Genomic DNA, 17,221 nt, shown 5'->3' with positions numbered 1-17,221 from the left:
ATAAAACAGTTTTTTGTCTTTGAGTAACTCAGCTGTGGGGAAAGACAGGCATCCATACACAATACTGTGTAATGAGTACTATCATAGAGAGTAAAAGGAAAATAATGATTACATGCATCTGATTGTATAATAATATTTTTAGATTTAAAACAGAAATGAGCTGACCTTTGCCAAACTTTTGAATTAGGCTTTGTCAGAGGTCATCATGTCATTCTCTCAGGTAACTCCCCTAAAAATGCATTACCACCATGTATTTGGGTTTGACACAACATAAAGATTCTCAAACACAGACATGTTTTTCCTTAGTGTACCCTATCTTAACCAAAGATAATTGTCTATGCATGGTTCCCTTAAGGTAAAGTTTTATGTTTATACCAAAGCAGTACAATAAATTCCACCATCTCTGTTTAATGTATTTTTCTTTTGTATAAAACAGGTGGAGGTTTTTGATCTGCTTTTTGTCACTAATGAGAGCAATTCTCGTAAGACCTACATAGTACATTGCCAAGATTGTGCACGAAAAACAAGTGGAAACCTGGAAAATTTTGTGGTGCTAGAACAGTACAAAATGGAGGACCTGATGCAAGTCTATGACCAATTTACATTAGTAAGTGAAAACAACACGTGAGTATGTAGTTAGCTGGGTTGAGGCAACAGTGTTTGCTCTGCCACCTGATAAGTTGGAGGTAATGAAATACTTAAATTTTCTTTTGGCTCAGCAGATAATACATAAGGGTGTATTCCTATCATCCCCTTCTCTTTTACTTCCAACTATTTATTCATATGAAATTGGCATATATCATTTTCACTTTTCTTCCTGGGTGAGACCAGCCTAAATAATGTTACAACTACATTTTAAAATCTTCATGTGTTTTAGAACCCTTTCATATCTTTTCTATCATTTGATCTCAGTTAATCGAATATGTACGTAGGTTATTAGTGCCAACAAAATGCTCAGTGTGTGCTTTTCTATATATACTTCTGCTTTTAGAGTTAATTGTATTTCTTTATAAAATTTTGTATTTGCCAGACATATTAACCTCATGGGAATATTTGATGGAGTTTAACTTCCTGGTATGTTATATAACCTTCTGAAATTTAAGTATACTTGTAAATTGCATATAGTTTTTAATTTCAAATAGCAGATTCTCAGGGGAAAACATTTTATCCTAGCAGATCAATAGCTTTATGAAAAGAGACAGACATAATTTATGAATTATTGATTTTCTCTAGTACTTTTCTCTCACACACATGTGATAGAAACTGACTTTTTGAAATTTAGCTCCTGATATTTTCACCTGAATACTTTTCAAGATTTCTTTTGAAGAAGAAGAAAATTATCTGGACTATATTGAGCCAAACATGTATTACCTATTGAGATAGATCCTGAAGGCAGTCACTAATGAAATTGTAATTGATTTGTTAAGTTATTTTTCTAAATATAAGTATGGAAAGTTGCAGGTACGTTGAACAGAGAAGTGATCTTAGACTCTTGGGAAAAGTGGCCAAGTTAAAGAAAAGGTTTTACTTTTGTGTATTAGGCTGTTGACTTTTTTGTTTTATGTTCCCGAACTTCATAAACAGAATTATGTTTATAGCCATAAGCTAGGGAACAATATTAACAATTTGTATATCAAAATAAACTACTTTACTTTCATTTTCAGGCTCCTCCATTACCATCCGCCTCATCTTGATATTATTCCATGGACATTAAACATGAGACCTTTTCTGCTATTCAGGAAGTAACCCAGTTCTGCACCACTGGTTTTTGTAGCTATCTCGTAAGGCTGCTGGCTGAAAACTGTGTCTATGCAACCTTCCAAGTGCGGAGTGTCAACCAACTGGATGGGGAGAATACGGCTCCTACTCCAGGACTCTCACAAAGCTAATCAGCTGAACTTCAGAAAAATAAATAAATAATAATTTCCATGTTTTGTATATATCTGACAAAACTGGCAACACCATACAGACTACTGACTTGAAGACAACCTCTTTTATATTTCTCTATTTCTGGGCTGATGAATTTGTTTTCATCTATCTTTTCCCCTTCACAATTTTCCTTGGAAAAAAATACTAGCCTAGCTGGTCATTTCTTTGTAAGGTAGTTAGCAATTTTAAGTCTTTCTTTGGTCAACTTTTTTTTTTAATGTGAAAAATTAGGTAAGAAACTTTTTTACTGCTTTTATGTTTTTCTGTCTTGTTTTGAAACCATGATGGTTATACTTTTGGTTCCTAAATAAAACATTAAAAAACTTAACAGCCAAGTCACAAAGATAATGGATTGCACATAGACTAAGGAATAAACTTCAGATTTGTGATTTTTGTTTCTAATCTTGATGTAAATTTACACTATTTATAAATACATATTTATTGCTTGAAAATATTTGTGAATGGAATGCTGTTATTTTTTCCAGATTTACCTGCCATTGAAATTTTAAGGAGTTCTGTAATTTCAAACACTACTCCTATTACATTTTCTATGTGTAAATAAAACTGCTTAGCATTGTACAGAAACTTTTATTAAAATTGTTTAATGTTTAAAGAGTTTTCTATTGTTTGAGTTTTAAAAAGAATTTATGTACAGTGCCCAGTTTTTGTTCATTTTTCAAATCTGATTATATATATTTTATATATACTTATGTATGTATATATAATATATATAGAAATCTGAATATATGTATAAAGATTTAGAACTTAAATTTTTCTCGTTTAAGTTTCACATCTATGGTAGATTTTTGAGGTGTCTACTGTAAAGTATTGCTTACAAAAGTATGATTATTTTTAAAGAAATATATATGGTATGTATCTTCAAGACCTAAAATGTCAGACTGGTTTATTGTTAAGTTGCAATTACTGCAGTGACAGACCAATAAACAATTGCTGCCGAAATATAGTATAATAGTAGATAACAAATAGTGAATGAACAAGATTTTTAAAGGAATGTTGTATTGACTTGACAAATCCTGTACATCACTTAGTAGCATTTTATATGGGAAAAGGGATTCCAGGATAAAGGGTCTATTTTAGAACACAAATAAATTAAGAGACTTATTTTTTAAAGTTAGGAAATTTTGATATTTCATGCTTTCCTATTTGCATGACCATGATGGGATGGGGATCTACAAATTCCATATCACTAGTAAAATACAACAAGCTATATTAGCATTCACAAATCACTGCTAATTAACAGTGTCTAATATTAGTATTTTATTTTATAATGCATCTTCATTTGTATCTCCATTTTCTGAAGCACTTGGCAAATAGTCTCCTTTTATAATATAGTTCTATGAATTTTCCAGAAGTGTTATTGAAGAAACATAAAGAGTGCTTATAAGTGAAGTTTTAACACAAACATACCTACACATCCACACATGTACACACATGCACATGTGACTGAAGAAAATTTATTGTCCTGTCTGGCCAAATGCTGTGCTGATTGCATTAATCAAGTACCCTTTCAGACAGTTTTGGAGTATGTTGTCCTTCTAGAAGCAATTTGAAGGCTGAAAGCATGTAGATGTTTTATTCAATTTAGTTAATAATTTGGTTTGCTGCTGAATACCTTTTAGCAGCAGTCATCCCATATTTATAATGTAAGACAAATAATTCCAAATCTTTAGTTATGAAGTAAGTGCTTCCTGAAGTGCTGTGAGGATGTTAACCACAGACTTTTTATTATTATTATTATTATTATTATTATTATTATTTAGTTGTAGTTGGACACAATACCTTTATTTATTTTTATGTGGTGCTGAGGATCGAACCCAGGGCCTTGCACATGCTAGGTGAGCTCTTTGCCATTGAGCCACAACCCCAGCTCCAACCAGATATTTTTAAGTGGTTTTCTTTTAAAATCTCCTATCCAGAAGTCATATAGAATAAAAGAACTCCAGACAAAACATTTTTGCAAACAAAAATTACAAGCCAACCTCCAAAAACAAAAATCAGAAGAAGGCTAAATCTGTACCTAAATGTTTCTTAACCCATTCTGATGTATCTCATATAACTGTCTTGTCTTCCTTGGTTTTGTTAAGATAGTTTGTTGTCAGGAATAATTTTTTAACTGTTTGTATATGTTGGCCCCATTAACGCATACTCTATCCAGATGGCTTAATAATGGAACAACTTTGCATCATCACACATTGTTCAAAGAAAGGATCTAATTGCACAGGGCATTTTTTAAAAAGCAGATGTCGGTCCAGAGATTGAGGACTAAATTACATTCTTTTTTCATTAGCATCAGTTAAGTAGGAACTCATTTTAACTAGCATCAATATAGTAATTCCATTTGCCTAAACTATTAAAACAATGAAAAATTTTAGATTTTACTACAAAGTGTAGAAGTTAAGTCACCTCTGAAAAGTAAATTGAAAATTAGGACCTTCAAAATAAATACTAATTAGCCAAATGAAATTTAAGATCACATTATATCATGAATTGAGTTTAAATATATGAAATTTTAAAGTTCTGTGAATTTTCATTTAGTCTACGTGTTTATGCTGAATGAATAGTATGTGATCCCTCCATGCACACATCTAAAATGGGAGATTGATGTATATTTATGCAAAACCTACAGGTAGCAAGAAGAAGGGGTAATAACTACATTTCAGCATGGGTTTCATTATCACACCTGATGGGGCAAGAAGATTTGGGAACTTGGAAGTAGTGTTAAAGGTGTGCTAGAAGACAACCAGTGAGGTAGGAAGGAGCTAAGGTTGGAAAGCTCTCTGCCATAAGATGTTTAGACTTAACCCTCTAGTTATTATGAAACCATCTGCTGAATTTAAGCAAAAGAAGAGCATTGAATTGAAGTTGCCTTGCTGACTCTCTTAACCATTCCATCTGTCCTCTACGTTGCTACCAGGATATTTCTAAAGCACAGAGCTCCAAGGAAGACATGATTTGGGCTTGAACTTTGGATATTGTGAAGATGGCATTAAAAGCACAGATTTGGAAGACAAAAATCAAGTCTACAGGACTCATTAGATGTCTTCCAGGTAGGAGAGGGTGCTTTTACCCAGAATAGGAGATACACATGAGTTCTGGAGGCAGAAGATAATGAACTTCCTGTTGGCAATCCAGTTTGTTAAGAAGAGGTTGGATCTGTTAGTCTCGAATTAGGAACCACCTGGTATCTGGCTGTCCATTGAGGTAAGGCTTAAAGCCAACAAGATCAATAGCAGAGAGGTGGAACTTAGGCCCAATATGGAATATCAGCACATAAAAGGCAGATAGACTGCAAAGGAGAAGAAAACTTAAGCTAGCCAGGAGTAGTGTTAGATAGGTTAGAGCTTTTGAAAAAATAACCACAGCATGCTGCAAAGATGAGAATTAAAGAGATTGCTTTGGGTTGTCTCATGAGATTTTTTGGTGACATTCGTCGGAGCTCCATCAATAGAGTTGACAACCTGATTGCTGAGATGGGAAGAGATTGAGAGACGTGAGTCAGTTTAGCCTTTCCGGGAGCTCTAGATATGAAATTATGTTGGTCTTGGTACATAGTAAACAGATAACCAATCTTAAACATTGTGCAGCATTATACTAGAATGCTCCACACAGTAGTACGTTTTTGTGTGTGTGTGTGTGTGTGTGTGTGTGTGTGTGTGGGCAAACCATGAGATGTTTCACTTTTGAGAGGAAGGCATACTTTTGACTTACGATGTTATTTATTGTAACCTGAAGATACTTCCAATGTAATGAAAACTTGTGCAAAACCCAGTACTTAATACTTTTCCTATGTTTAATGCTTACAATAACTGAGTTAAATACTATTTTATCCCCATCTTCACAGGTAAGTAAATTGAAATAAAGGGATGTCATGTAACTTACACAGATTTACAATTTTTAAGTGGTGAAGCCAGGATTCTATTTCAGAGCCTGATTTCAAAGTACATGCTAGTGTACCTCCCACTGTAGAGAAAGAGTTACTGAGTGTTCACTCAAGAGTAACATTTGGAAGAAACTTTTTAAAAGATGAAGGTGTCTTTAAGCTTGATAACCTGTAATTAAGTTGACCATATCTTTTATAGTACAAACCAGGACCCTTTTTGAGATTGAAAGGGGGTACTAATAATTGGGTTGGGCAGCAGCCACAAAATGATACTGTCCTGAGCAAACAAGGATGGGTAGCATAGTGTGTTTTAAGTTAGTCTTTAGGAGAAGCATTTTGGGAGTAGTATTTGCCTCCTAATATCCTAGATTTTTGTATTACAATGGGAAGCTACCTGCATTTAGGTGCATTAAGACCCCCAAATTGGGTTTAAAGTAGTTGGTGAATCATCTTGGTGAAGATGCATACAATAAATTAGCAGTAATAATAAAGGGGAAATTCCTGGGTAGTTTTGTTTTATGCCAGGGATTTAACCCAGGGTCACCTAACCACAGAACCATATCCCCAGCCCTTATTATTATTTTTTTTAATCTTGAAACAGGGTCCCACTAAACTCCTGAGGCTGCCTTTGAACTCGTGATCCTCCTGCCTCAGGCTCCTGAGCCTTGCATAACCATGCCTGGCTCCACTCGTTCTCTTGCCCCCTCCAATCTATTCCTCAATTCTCTCCCTAGCAAGCAGAGGGAGATTTTTTAATACATAAAACTGCACTGAGTCTCTTGCTGCAAACTCCTTTCTGCTATTATCCCCATGCTCTCCCAACATGTTTTGGTTTTGTTTTTTGTATTGTTTGTTTTGGTACTAGGGATTGACCCAGGGGCACTTAACCATAAGCCACATCCCCAGCCCATTTTTTGTATTTTATTTAGAGACAGGGTCTCACTGAGTTGCTTAGGGCCTTTTTAAGTTGCTGAGGTTGGCTTTGAACTCAGGATCCTCTTGCCTCAGCCTCCCTGTTTTTTAGTCAGTGATGTCCACTGAGTTGTTCCTGTCTTAAAATTGACACTTCAGAAAGTTATGTGGGAAGAATATGAGTAAAAAGAATAATATTTATGTAAATATAACTCTAGATCTGTTACCAGTCTAATTTAAGGTGGGAATCTGATTCAGCATGTTCAAAATATGATTTTTAAGTGTCAACCTGAAAAAAAGGTAGTCACTCTTTTATAGGGGTTTTAAAACTATTTAGCACCATGTAGTTTACTTCCAAGTGATTGAACATGTTTACTATGAAATACAGAAAGATTCCTAATGAACATAGGACTATTCTAATGTATTTAAGTTATAACTTGAAATCGATTCAAGGTATGATTAACATAAAGCAATACTCTGAAATATACCCATTTTCAAAAATACCTAGATATGACATCTATTGGAAGAAAAGAGGAGAAAGCAAGTACATTGATTTGGGGGCTTGATAGTTAGTTGTAGTTATGCATTAATTTTAGCTCTTTGTGCTAGAATAATGTATTTGGCAGAATGGAATTAGATATGAATGTTATCTTTAGAAAACTTGATATGTGATTTAAATGTCACTATCCTTCATTAAATGTACTTGTTGGATACAACTTTTGAGATGACTGCACATGGAAAGAAGTCTCATAAATGGAGATCAGTACTCAAATTTATGATTTACAATCAGCAAAGCTTCCTGGGTGAAGGTACTGAAAACATTGGTGTAGGGAGTGGGAGAGCAAGTTCAGAACTACAGGTGATACTGATGCCTTAAAAGTTTCAGTTAAAAGAAAAACTACTAAGTAACCAAGGTTTGACAATACAACTACTATATACAAATTCTGGATAGGGTCTTTTATTATACATATTTGGGGTTTCCAACATTGATGTTAGGGGATACATACAGAGAGTGACATGGTTACTATGCAGTGAAGCAGAATACAAGTCATCTCACATGGTTACATTTTTATGTGATAAAAGCAGCTAAAATCTTTTATTCTAATTAGTTATACACGACAGAATGCACATTGACACATCATATATAAATGGAATATAACTTCTTATTTTGGTTGTACATGATGTGGAGTCACACTGGTCCCGTAGTCATATATGCATATAGGGTAATGATATCCAATTCATTCTACTCTCCTCCCTACCTACTATCCCCTCTCTTCCCTTTACTCCCTTCTACCTAATTCAAAGTAACTATTCTTTCCTAACCCACTCCCTTTATTGTGAATTAGCCCTGCATATCAGAGAAAACATTGGCCTTTGATTTTTTGGGATTGACTTATTTCACTTAGCATGATACTCTCCAGCTCCATCCATTTTCCAGAAAATGCCATTATTTCATTGTTCTTTATTGCTGAGTAATATTTCATTGTGTATATTTACCACATTTTCTTTATCCATTCATCTGTTGAAGGGCACCTAGGTTGGTTCCATAGTTTAGCTACTATGAGGTGAGCTGTTATAAACATTGATGTGGCTGTGTCACTGTAATATACCAACTTTAAGTCCACTGTTTCATTCTCTGTATTAAATATGGATCATCTTACACATTATCCCATCATAAATCATTCCAAATCAGATGTGGTTTGTAGTCTGTGATTTAGAATTCCTTTGTAAGACTCCATCTGCTTCTCCAGAAAAGGTCAATGTGCTGAAATTTCTATGAATAAGAGACTATTGAAGAGCTGGTTGTGAACAATATGTAATCCGATAGTTAATCTTGAAAGGCTACAAAACCTGATTGTTAGGCTTGCTTCTGCCTCCATCTAATTCCCTTTCATTTCTTGTTTTTGTCTTGTCTTTTCATTCCCTCTTTTTTTCCCCAATTCAACTGTTTAATCATTCCCATTAATCATAACATAATTTAATTAAAGTTTTTGTTTAAGCCTGTTATTTTAATTTTTATAAACTTTGTATTAAAATATAATATGCATGAAGTGTATAGATCATAAGCATACACTTTGCTGGATTATTTGAAAGATAACACCCATGTAACCCAGCCATGCAAAGAAATAGAATATTACCAACACCCCAGGAGCCCCTTTGTCCATCCTTCCTATTATTACATGTTCCCTCCTCCCAAAGGTAAACATTATCCTGGCCTTTAACCCCATAGATTACTTTTGCCATTTTTGAAGTTTATGTACCAAGTGTATTCATTTGTTTCTGGCTCTTTCACATTTACTTTCTCTTTCACATTCCATGGACAGACATTTTTATTTTGTATTATCATCACTGAACCATTTAAAAGTTGGTAGCAGATTTTATGACACTTTGTCCCCTAAATATTCAATGTGCATTGTTTAAAATCTGAAAATTGCCATTACATATGTCATCTATGAATTAGTAATTTGGGTTCAAATTGGAATGCCCTCAGTTTTGCCCAAAGACATCTATTAACTTTTTTTTAGAATCAAGATCCAATCAAAATGGATACATTGAATTTTTATTTTATTTAGTCTTTTAAATCACTACTATCCTTTCCTTATTTTTATGAAATTGATTTGAATCCCAAAGAATGTCTTTTAGAGACAGACTGGCCTGCATTCCCTATGTGTCTGATTATTTCTGCATGGTATCATTAACTTAGGTGATATTAAACATAAATGATGTTGTGGTCCATCAGGAAGCATGTTATGTCAGATCACCTCACTCTTTATGGTTTTGTTTAATCATTTGGTTAAGATAGTGACCACCAGATATTTCCACCATAAAGGTACATTTTTCACTTATTATTACTAAGTAATCTGTAGGGGAAATATTTTTCCACCATGCAAATATTCTGTTCAAAACAATATTTTGTTTCATATGGCCATTTTTTCAAAAATATTTTGTTTTAGTTATAGTTGGACACAATAGCTTTAATTCATTTTTATGTGGTGCTGAAAATTGAACCCAGCCCACACATGCTAGACCAGCACTCTACCACTGAGCCACAATCCCAGCTCCCATTGGCAATTTTTTAATGAATTAGGGGATTGAAAGTGCTAATTTGCTGACTGTCATTTGGGCTGTGCTAACTAGTACTCTGTCCTAAAGAAGTGTCTTTTTTTCTTTTTTGACTTTTTTCCTCTGAGTAAGAACTCATGGATTTTTCAGGCTTTTACAATTAATTGTAGTCATTTTTCTTATCACATGCTCAAATAGTTTCAAGCTGACTCCTATGTCCTTCTGATGCACCTATAGTAAGTCTATCAGCTCTTGTTGCATTCTGGAACAACAAGGTGTCGCAGGGTCACGTCTCACTTTCTGTTTACCTTGTCTCAGCCCTGGAATCAGCTGTTTCTCAAAGAACCTCATTTTCTTTCAGTGTAAAAACATATTTAAAACCCAGACCTGAGTGCTAAGTCTTTGTATTGCTACCGTGATATCATTGTTTCTAAATCTTCTTTGTAGACAGCTACTATTTTTTAAAAATTGAGTTCATACTGATGTTATCAGTTCACATTTAATATTATAGGTTTTTTTTAACCTTTTATATTTCTTTTCGCCCTCTTAGATGCAAAGTCTTAGTCTCTGATAACATTAATATATTTTATTTGCTCTATCATACAATAGAGCAAATAAAATATATTTGAAATGCAATACCTGATATTATTACTAACTATACATCTACTGATGTTTGAGATTTCTCTGCAATTATTTGTTGGTTATAATAAATACCACAAAAACTTTATGTTCAAAATTCATTAAATTTTTCTTTTGTGGTTATATCGCCAATTTGATTTACAGTTAAGTTCTCTCTTTGTTTTATGTTTTGTTTCAAGTATTTTCTTTTTCTTTAGCTTTATTTTCAAAATATATAACATTTACATGGTTCAAAATGTAAAACTATATACCTCTGTATCTTCAAGTTAAGGAAACCACTGGACTCTATTTGGGTTCTATTGTCCTGGGCTGTGGCCTAGAAACTCTCCAAGCAATAAGGTTGTGTGATTGTTAAGTCTGTCTTCATTCATTTTCCTTTTCTCAGTGATCACTGTCTTGTGATACATATTTTCCAATGTCTGAAAATCATTGCTGTATAAATTTTGTCTAGATTTTTGCTTGTTTAAGACAAAAGGATAAATAAATCTTGTTATTCAATACTTGCTAGAAGCAGAATCTGTTTTCTGTTGGTGCATTATGATGATACATAATAGTGAGATTCATTATACCATATTTGTAAATTTGCATAACATAATTTGATCAATCTAATTTCCTACTTACCTTCTTATTCGTTACCCTATCCTCCTTCCCTTCCATTTGCTTGTTCTACTTATCTCCCTCCTATTTTTATTATTATTTTAATTAGTGTATTGTAATTATATATAAAAGTGGGATTCTTTGCACTGTATTTTTTTAAAGAGAGAGAGAGAGAGAGAGAGAGAGAGAGAGAATTTTTTAATATTTATTTTTTAGTTTTCGGTGGACACAACATCTTTGTATGTGGTGCTGAGGATTGAACCCGGGCCGCTCGCATGCCAGGCGAGTGCGCTACCGCTTGAGCCACATCCCCAGCCCTTTGTACTGTATTTATATGTGGACATAGCATAATTTGGTGAGCTTTATTCTTCAATACTTCCCCATGCCATCCCTTCTTCCCTTCTTATCCTCTTTCTCTACTCCCTTCTATTTTGTGAGATCCCTTTTTTATTCCTTTCCCCCCCACCACCATGTTTCTCTGTAACTTACGCTATTTATCCATATAAATATACCAGAGTAAATGAGAGGAAACAGAAAAAGTCCCCTTGACTTTCTGAGTCTGCCTTATTTAACTTAGCATGATGTTATCCAGTTCCATCTATTTACCATCAAATGTCATAATTTCATCCTTCTTTATGACTGGGCAATACTATATAGCGTATATATACCACATTTTCTTTATCCATTCATCTATTGAAGGAAGGGAACTTGAGCTGGTTCCATAACTTGGCTATTGTGAATTGTACTACTATAAACATTGATGTGGCTATATCACTATAGTATGCTGATTTCAGTTCTTTTGGATAAATGGCAAGGAGTGGGATAGCTGGGTCATATGATGGTTCCATTCCTAGTCTTTTGAGGAATCTTGATACTGCTTTCCAAAGTGGTTGTACTAATTTGCCATTTTACCAACAGTGTGTAAGTGTACATCCCCCCATTCTTGTCAGCAATATGGTTTTATTAGTGTACTATATTTATACATAATAGTTGGGCTTATTTTGACATAATCATACATGCATGGAATTTAATTTACTCCATTTTAGTCCCCAGTGTTCTCCTTTTCCTCCCCTTAATCCTCTTTATTCTACTGGTCTTCCTTTTGTTTACTTATCTACTTATTCAAACCTTGATTTTCTGAGTCTGGATTATTTCACTTAGCATGGTGTTTTCTAATTCCATTAATTTTCCTGCAAATGCAATAATTTTATTCTTCTGTATGGTTGAGTAAAACTTCAGAGTGTATGTGTGTGTGTGTGTATGTGTGTGTATCACATTCTCTTAATTTTTTCTTCTATTGACAGACATTTAGGCTGGTTCCATAACTTGGCTATGTGTGAATTGCATGGCTATAAACATTAGTATACATATAGTATGATAGTATGCTGATTTTAGTTCTTTTGGCTAAATACTCAGGAATGGGAGAACTGGATCATGCGATGGTTCCATTCCTAGTTTTTTGAGGAATCTCCATACTGCTTTCCAGAGTGGTTGTACTAATTTGCCGTCCCTCCAACAATGTATGACTGTACCTTTTCCCCCACATCCCTGCCAGCATTTATTATTATTTTAATTCTTGATAATTGTCATTCTGACTGAAATGAGATGAAATCTCAATGTTTTGGTTTGCATTTCCCTGATTGCTAAGGATGTTGAACATTTTTTTTTTTTACATATATTGGTCATTTGTGTTTCTTCTTTTGAGAAATATATGTTTAGTTCATTTGCCCATTTATTGATTGGGTTGTTTTTCTGGTTTTAAATGTTTTGAGTATATTGTATATTAATTTACTGTCAGTAAAGATTTTCTCCCATTCTGCAGGTTCTCTCTTTATGCTTTTGGAGCCAATAACAATATTTTAAAATTGATTGTGGTGAGGTTTGTCTGACTGTGAATATACAAATTTTTTCCCAACATACAATGGCTTAACTTATGATTTTTTAACTTTATAATGGTATAAAAGCAATATGCATTGAGTATATATCATACTTTTTGATTTTTGATTCCCCCTAGGCTAACAATTTGCTATATTATACTGGAAGCTGCAGCTCCTACTTAGCAGCATAGTCACAAGGGTAAACAGCCAATATTCTACAGTGTACCATTTGCTATGTTATGATTGATAGGTTTGGTTTATTAAATGTACTCTCAACTTATGATATCCCCATTGTAAGTTAAGAAGCTTTTTATATGTAAATAATTTCATTTTAAAGAATAGATTCATGCCATCATGGAGGCTTGGTGTGTCCAAACTCTGATAGAGTAAGCCAGTAGGCTGTACATTCAGGGAAGAGTTGCAGTTGCAGTTGGGAGTCCAAAGGCAGTCTGCTGGCACAATTCCATTTTGCTTATGCAAGGTCAGTCTTTGTTCTACTAATGCTCTCAACTGATTAAATGAGGCCCACCCATATTATGGAGGGCAATCTGCTTACTCAAAGTCTGTCATTTCAAATGTTAATCACACCAAAACACCCTCATAGAAACATCCAGAATTGTGTTTGACCAAATGTCTGCACACCATGACCCAGCCAAGTTGACACATAAATTATCACACTGCTTATTTTAAAATATTAAAATTTACTTAAAAACATGTTTAAAGAGTACCGTCAAGTATTTTGTTTTGACTCTGTCAGGTTGAGTTTATCTGATGCTTTTTCATGACTAGACTAGAGTTATGGATTTGGGAGAAGAACACTACAGAGATAGTGCCCTTTTCATCATATCAGGGAGCACATGATATTATATAATTATAGCAGTGGTGATTTTGTCCTTGATCATGTGGTTAATATGGTGATGCCAGGTGTTTTTTTTTATTATTATAGTTACTGTTTTTCATTCCTATATGCTCTTCAATCCAAGCAAGTCACTAAGACCACCTCCGGAGGGGATAATGTCTATATGTATATTACTTGAAATTCTGTAAAGAATATTTGTCCTTATCCACTGTTTATTTATTCAATCATTTATATCAGTATGGACTCATAGATATTTATTTTATTTGGTGGTTTATAATCCAATGCTATTGTTATTTGTTGTTCAAATCATTCTAGCTTTGGCCATTGGGAACTCTTTCACATTGGCTTTTATATCTTTTATTTTATTTTGTGTGTTAGGGATAGAATCCATGGCTTTGTGCATGCTAGACAAACACCTTGCCATTGAGCCAAAGTCCTAGCTCTCTTACGAATTTTTGATATCACCCCCATTTTTAGCATTTTCATTCTGCCACCACAAGATGCTCTAAGATCATTTTGTATTTTTTTTGCCTTGATTCTAGACTTAGTCATTTCTCCTAGAAGCCCTGGTTCCTTTTATTGAAGATGGTTTTAGAAAGTAAGTTCTGGATAATGGGTGTCTTCATTGCTACTGGGATGACACTGCTGTTAAATCCTTTATCTAAAAAGGCAGAACTAGGAAATATATGTAAGTGTACTAGCACATGTATATATACATATCTATAATTATATTTCTATGTATATATTAAAGTAAATATTACCTACTTACTTTAAAAATATATAAGGATATTGTCATAAAAGTTAAAATTATGCTTTGCCTTCCCAACCTTTCATAGTTATTTCATCTATAACAAAATTAAATGTGGTGTCATTACTTAAAAAAATAAATACGTTTTGTTGGGGATGCAAATCAAGTCAAGATGGTGCCTGGCAGTTTGCCAGGAGGAGTGGTTTGTGAAGCAACACCAGCGAGCCATTAAGATGATGAGGATTCCTTATTGGCTGACTGCTGTATCTAGATGATGTTAATTGAGTCAAGCTGTGTTTAATTAGTTAGGTATATATATACCTCTGCTGTCTGGCAGAGAAGCGGCTCCCGCTACCTTGGGTGCCGGCTACTTTGAGTTCTCCCTCAGTTCCCACTGAGTTCACTTGCAATAAAGTAGTTCTCACTTCAACCTTCAAGTTGCTTGTCACCTCTCGGTTATTTTGCCCAGTCGGACTACGGCATATGGTGGCCCGTATGGGGAATGCCTGAAGCTTGGGGGTAAGTATCAAGGTAAACTGCTTGCCCCTGAGGGCAGGGCGAGAGGATGGGTGGCCATTTCAAGAAACAGTGTATTCTCCTTTCGTTTTGTTTCATTTTTGTTTCAAGCTGCCTGTACCTAGAAATAAATAGGATGGGAGAAAAGTTGTTCACCCCTGAGGAACAGATAGAGATAGACCACGGATGCACATGTCAAGAAAATAGAAAAATTGATACAATGAATTTTTGTTCCGTTTTTGTCTCGTTTTGTTTCAGTTTTGTTTTGTGTTATCTAGTTGGGTTGCGTTATCTTTGTAGAAGAAATATAGGATCAGAAATTAGTAAAAAACAAACTGAACGAGTATTAAGTAAATTGCTAGAGGAAGGGCACCCCAGTAAAACCAAGAACAGTTAGGGCATACGTTGATACGATACAAAAATGTAGCCCATGGTTTCTTAAGGAGTAGTTGTTAAATATATCACAATGGAACCATCATGGTGAAGATATAAAAAAGATAAAAAAGGAAAGCCCAGGAACTCTGCCAGTTGGCACATTACCATTATGGACATTGATACGATTTTGTTTGCTTAGTCAAGGAGAAGACATTTTAGATCAAGTAAAAGAGGAAGTCTCTCGAGTTAGACAGGGGAAGAAAGTATAGAGAAGGAAGAGCTATCAGGGGAAAAGTTACAATGGGAGGTTGCTACTAACCCCTTTCTATCACCAGAGAGCGTAAGTATTCAACCAACAGCTCCACCTATGTATACGGAGACATCATGTGCTGGGTGGCCCTCAACCCCCATAGTTGATAGATGGGATCCTGAGACAGGACCTCGAAGATTAGCATGCCCTGTATATGAGGAGGCAGGAGGGCATGAATTCACCATGCTTTAGATTTTAAAACTATAAAGCAGCTGAAAGAGGCTGTAACAACCTATGGTCCTCAAACACCTTTTACTGTAAGTATGGTTCAATCCATTACAAATTTAAACATGACACCAGCAGATTGGGCTAGCATGTGCAAAGCTGTGCTAAATGGAGGACAATATTTGCTATGGAAGGTTGCCAATCAGGAATTTTGTATGGAGACAGCTAAGTGAAATCAGAGAAAGCTAGATATGTTGCTAGGAGAGGGACCTTATGAGGGTCAGCAGCAACAAATTGGATATGATCCTGCCATATACTCACAAATTGCTTCAGCTGCAGTTAAGGCATGGAAAACTTTACAAGGACATGGAGATTTACAAGGTCAATTATCTAAGGTAATACAAGGAACTAATGAACCTTATGCTGAATTTGTAGATAGGCTTATACAAACAGCTACCAGAGTCTTTGGGGATGTAGAACAAGCGATGCCATTAGTGAAACAGCTAGCCTACGAACAAGCCAATAGATGGTGTAGGGAGGCCATTAGACCATGGGAAAATAGAGATTTAAATACATATATTAAATTATGTAGAGACATTAATGAACAGAGGCAAGTGTTGACAGCTGCAGTACAACAGGCTTTAGGTGCCAGGCTAAAAACATGCTACAACTGTGGACAAACAGGACATTTTAGAAGGAGTTTCCCCATAGGAGGAGGGTTTAACAAAACGGGGTATGATCAAAGGGGTAGAATACCAGGTATTTGCCCACAATGTCGTAGAAGGAGACATTGGGCTTATGAATGCCGTTCTCAGACTACTGTAGAGGGTACTCCGTTGTCAAAAAATAGACAAGGACCAGGTGTTTACCCATGATATCATGAAGGAAAACATTGGACTCCATTGCCAAAAAACGGACAGGGGGGCCAAATGCTCCAGGGCCCACCACCACAAATATATGGGGCATTGGAAGAACCCAGCAACACCATCAGGGTAGTGCCCAGGACACATTATCCATTAGATCCCATATCAGACAAACCAGAGGGAGCACAGGGTTGGACATCTGCGCCTCTGCCAGAGCAGTACTAACTCCAGAGATGGGAGTTCAAATCATTCCCAAAGAGGTAAAAGCACCTCTTCCCCAAGGAACAGTAGGCTTATTATTAGGACGCAGTTCTTCTACTCTAACAGGACTTATGATAAGTCCTGGGGTAATTGATCCCAATTTTAAAGGTGAAATAAAAATTATAGCCAGTTTTCCAAAGAGTACATCAGTAATTTCACTAGGAGATAGGATTGCACACTTATTAATAATACCTAGCCTACATGAT

The 17,221-nt window shown here is 35.1% G+C and overlaps 1 protein-coding gene across 16 annotated transcripts in view; it reads left to right on the top strand.

Moving 5' to 3' along the window:
* Kdm6a (lysine demethylase 6A) overlaps nt 1-2,889 on the top strand; it is a 215,632-nt gene extending 212,743 nt beyond the window's left edge. For 12 of the 16 annotated variants that reach the window (XM_078034925.1, XM_078034928.1, XM_021725578.3 and 9 more), the window contains 2 exons: nt 437-607; nt 1,665-2,889. In XM_078034925.1, coding sequence (XP_077891051.1) covers nt 437-607; nt 1,665-1,694 — 201 coding nt within the window. In that variant the 3' untranslated portion in view covers nt 1,695-2,889. Of the gene's footprint in view, nt 1-436; nt 625-1,030; nt 1,075-1,664 lie in introns of all 16 variants that reach the window. The other 4 variants (XM_078034930.1, XM_078034931.1, XM_005323988.5 and 1 more) reach the window with 2 other exon arrangements.
* Nucleotides 2,890-17,221: the final 14,332 nt, after the last annotated feature.

This window comes from Ictidomys tridecemlineatus, chromosome X (assembly GCF_052094955.1).
Source record: "Ictidomys tridecemlineatus isolate mIctTri1 chromosome X, mIctTri1.hap1, whole genome shotgun sequence".
Taxonomy (NCBI): domain Eukaryota; kingdom Metazoa; phylum Chordata; class Mammalia; order Rodentia; family Sciuridae; genus Ictidomys; species Ictidomys tridecemlineatus.
Note: the sequence above shows the minus strand (reverse complement) of the source record. Positions and strands in the feature narration are given on the sequence as shown.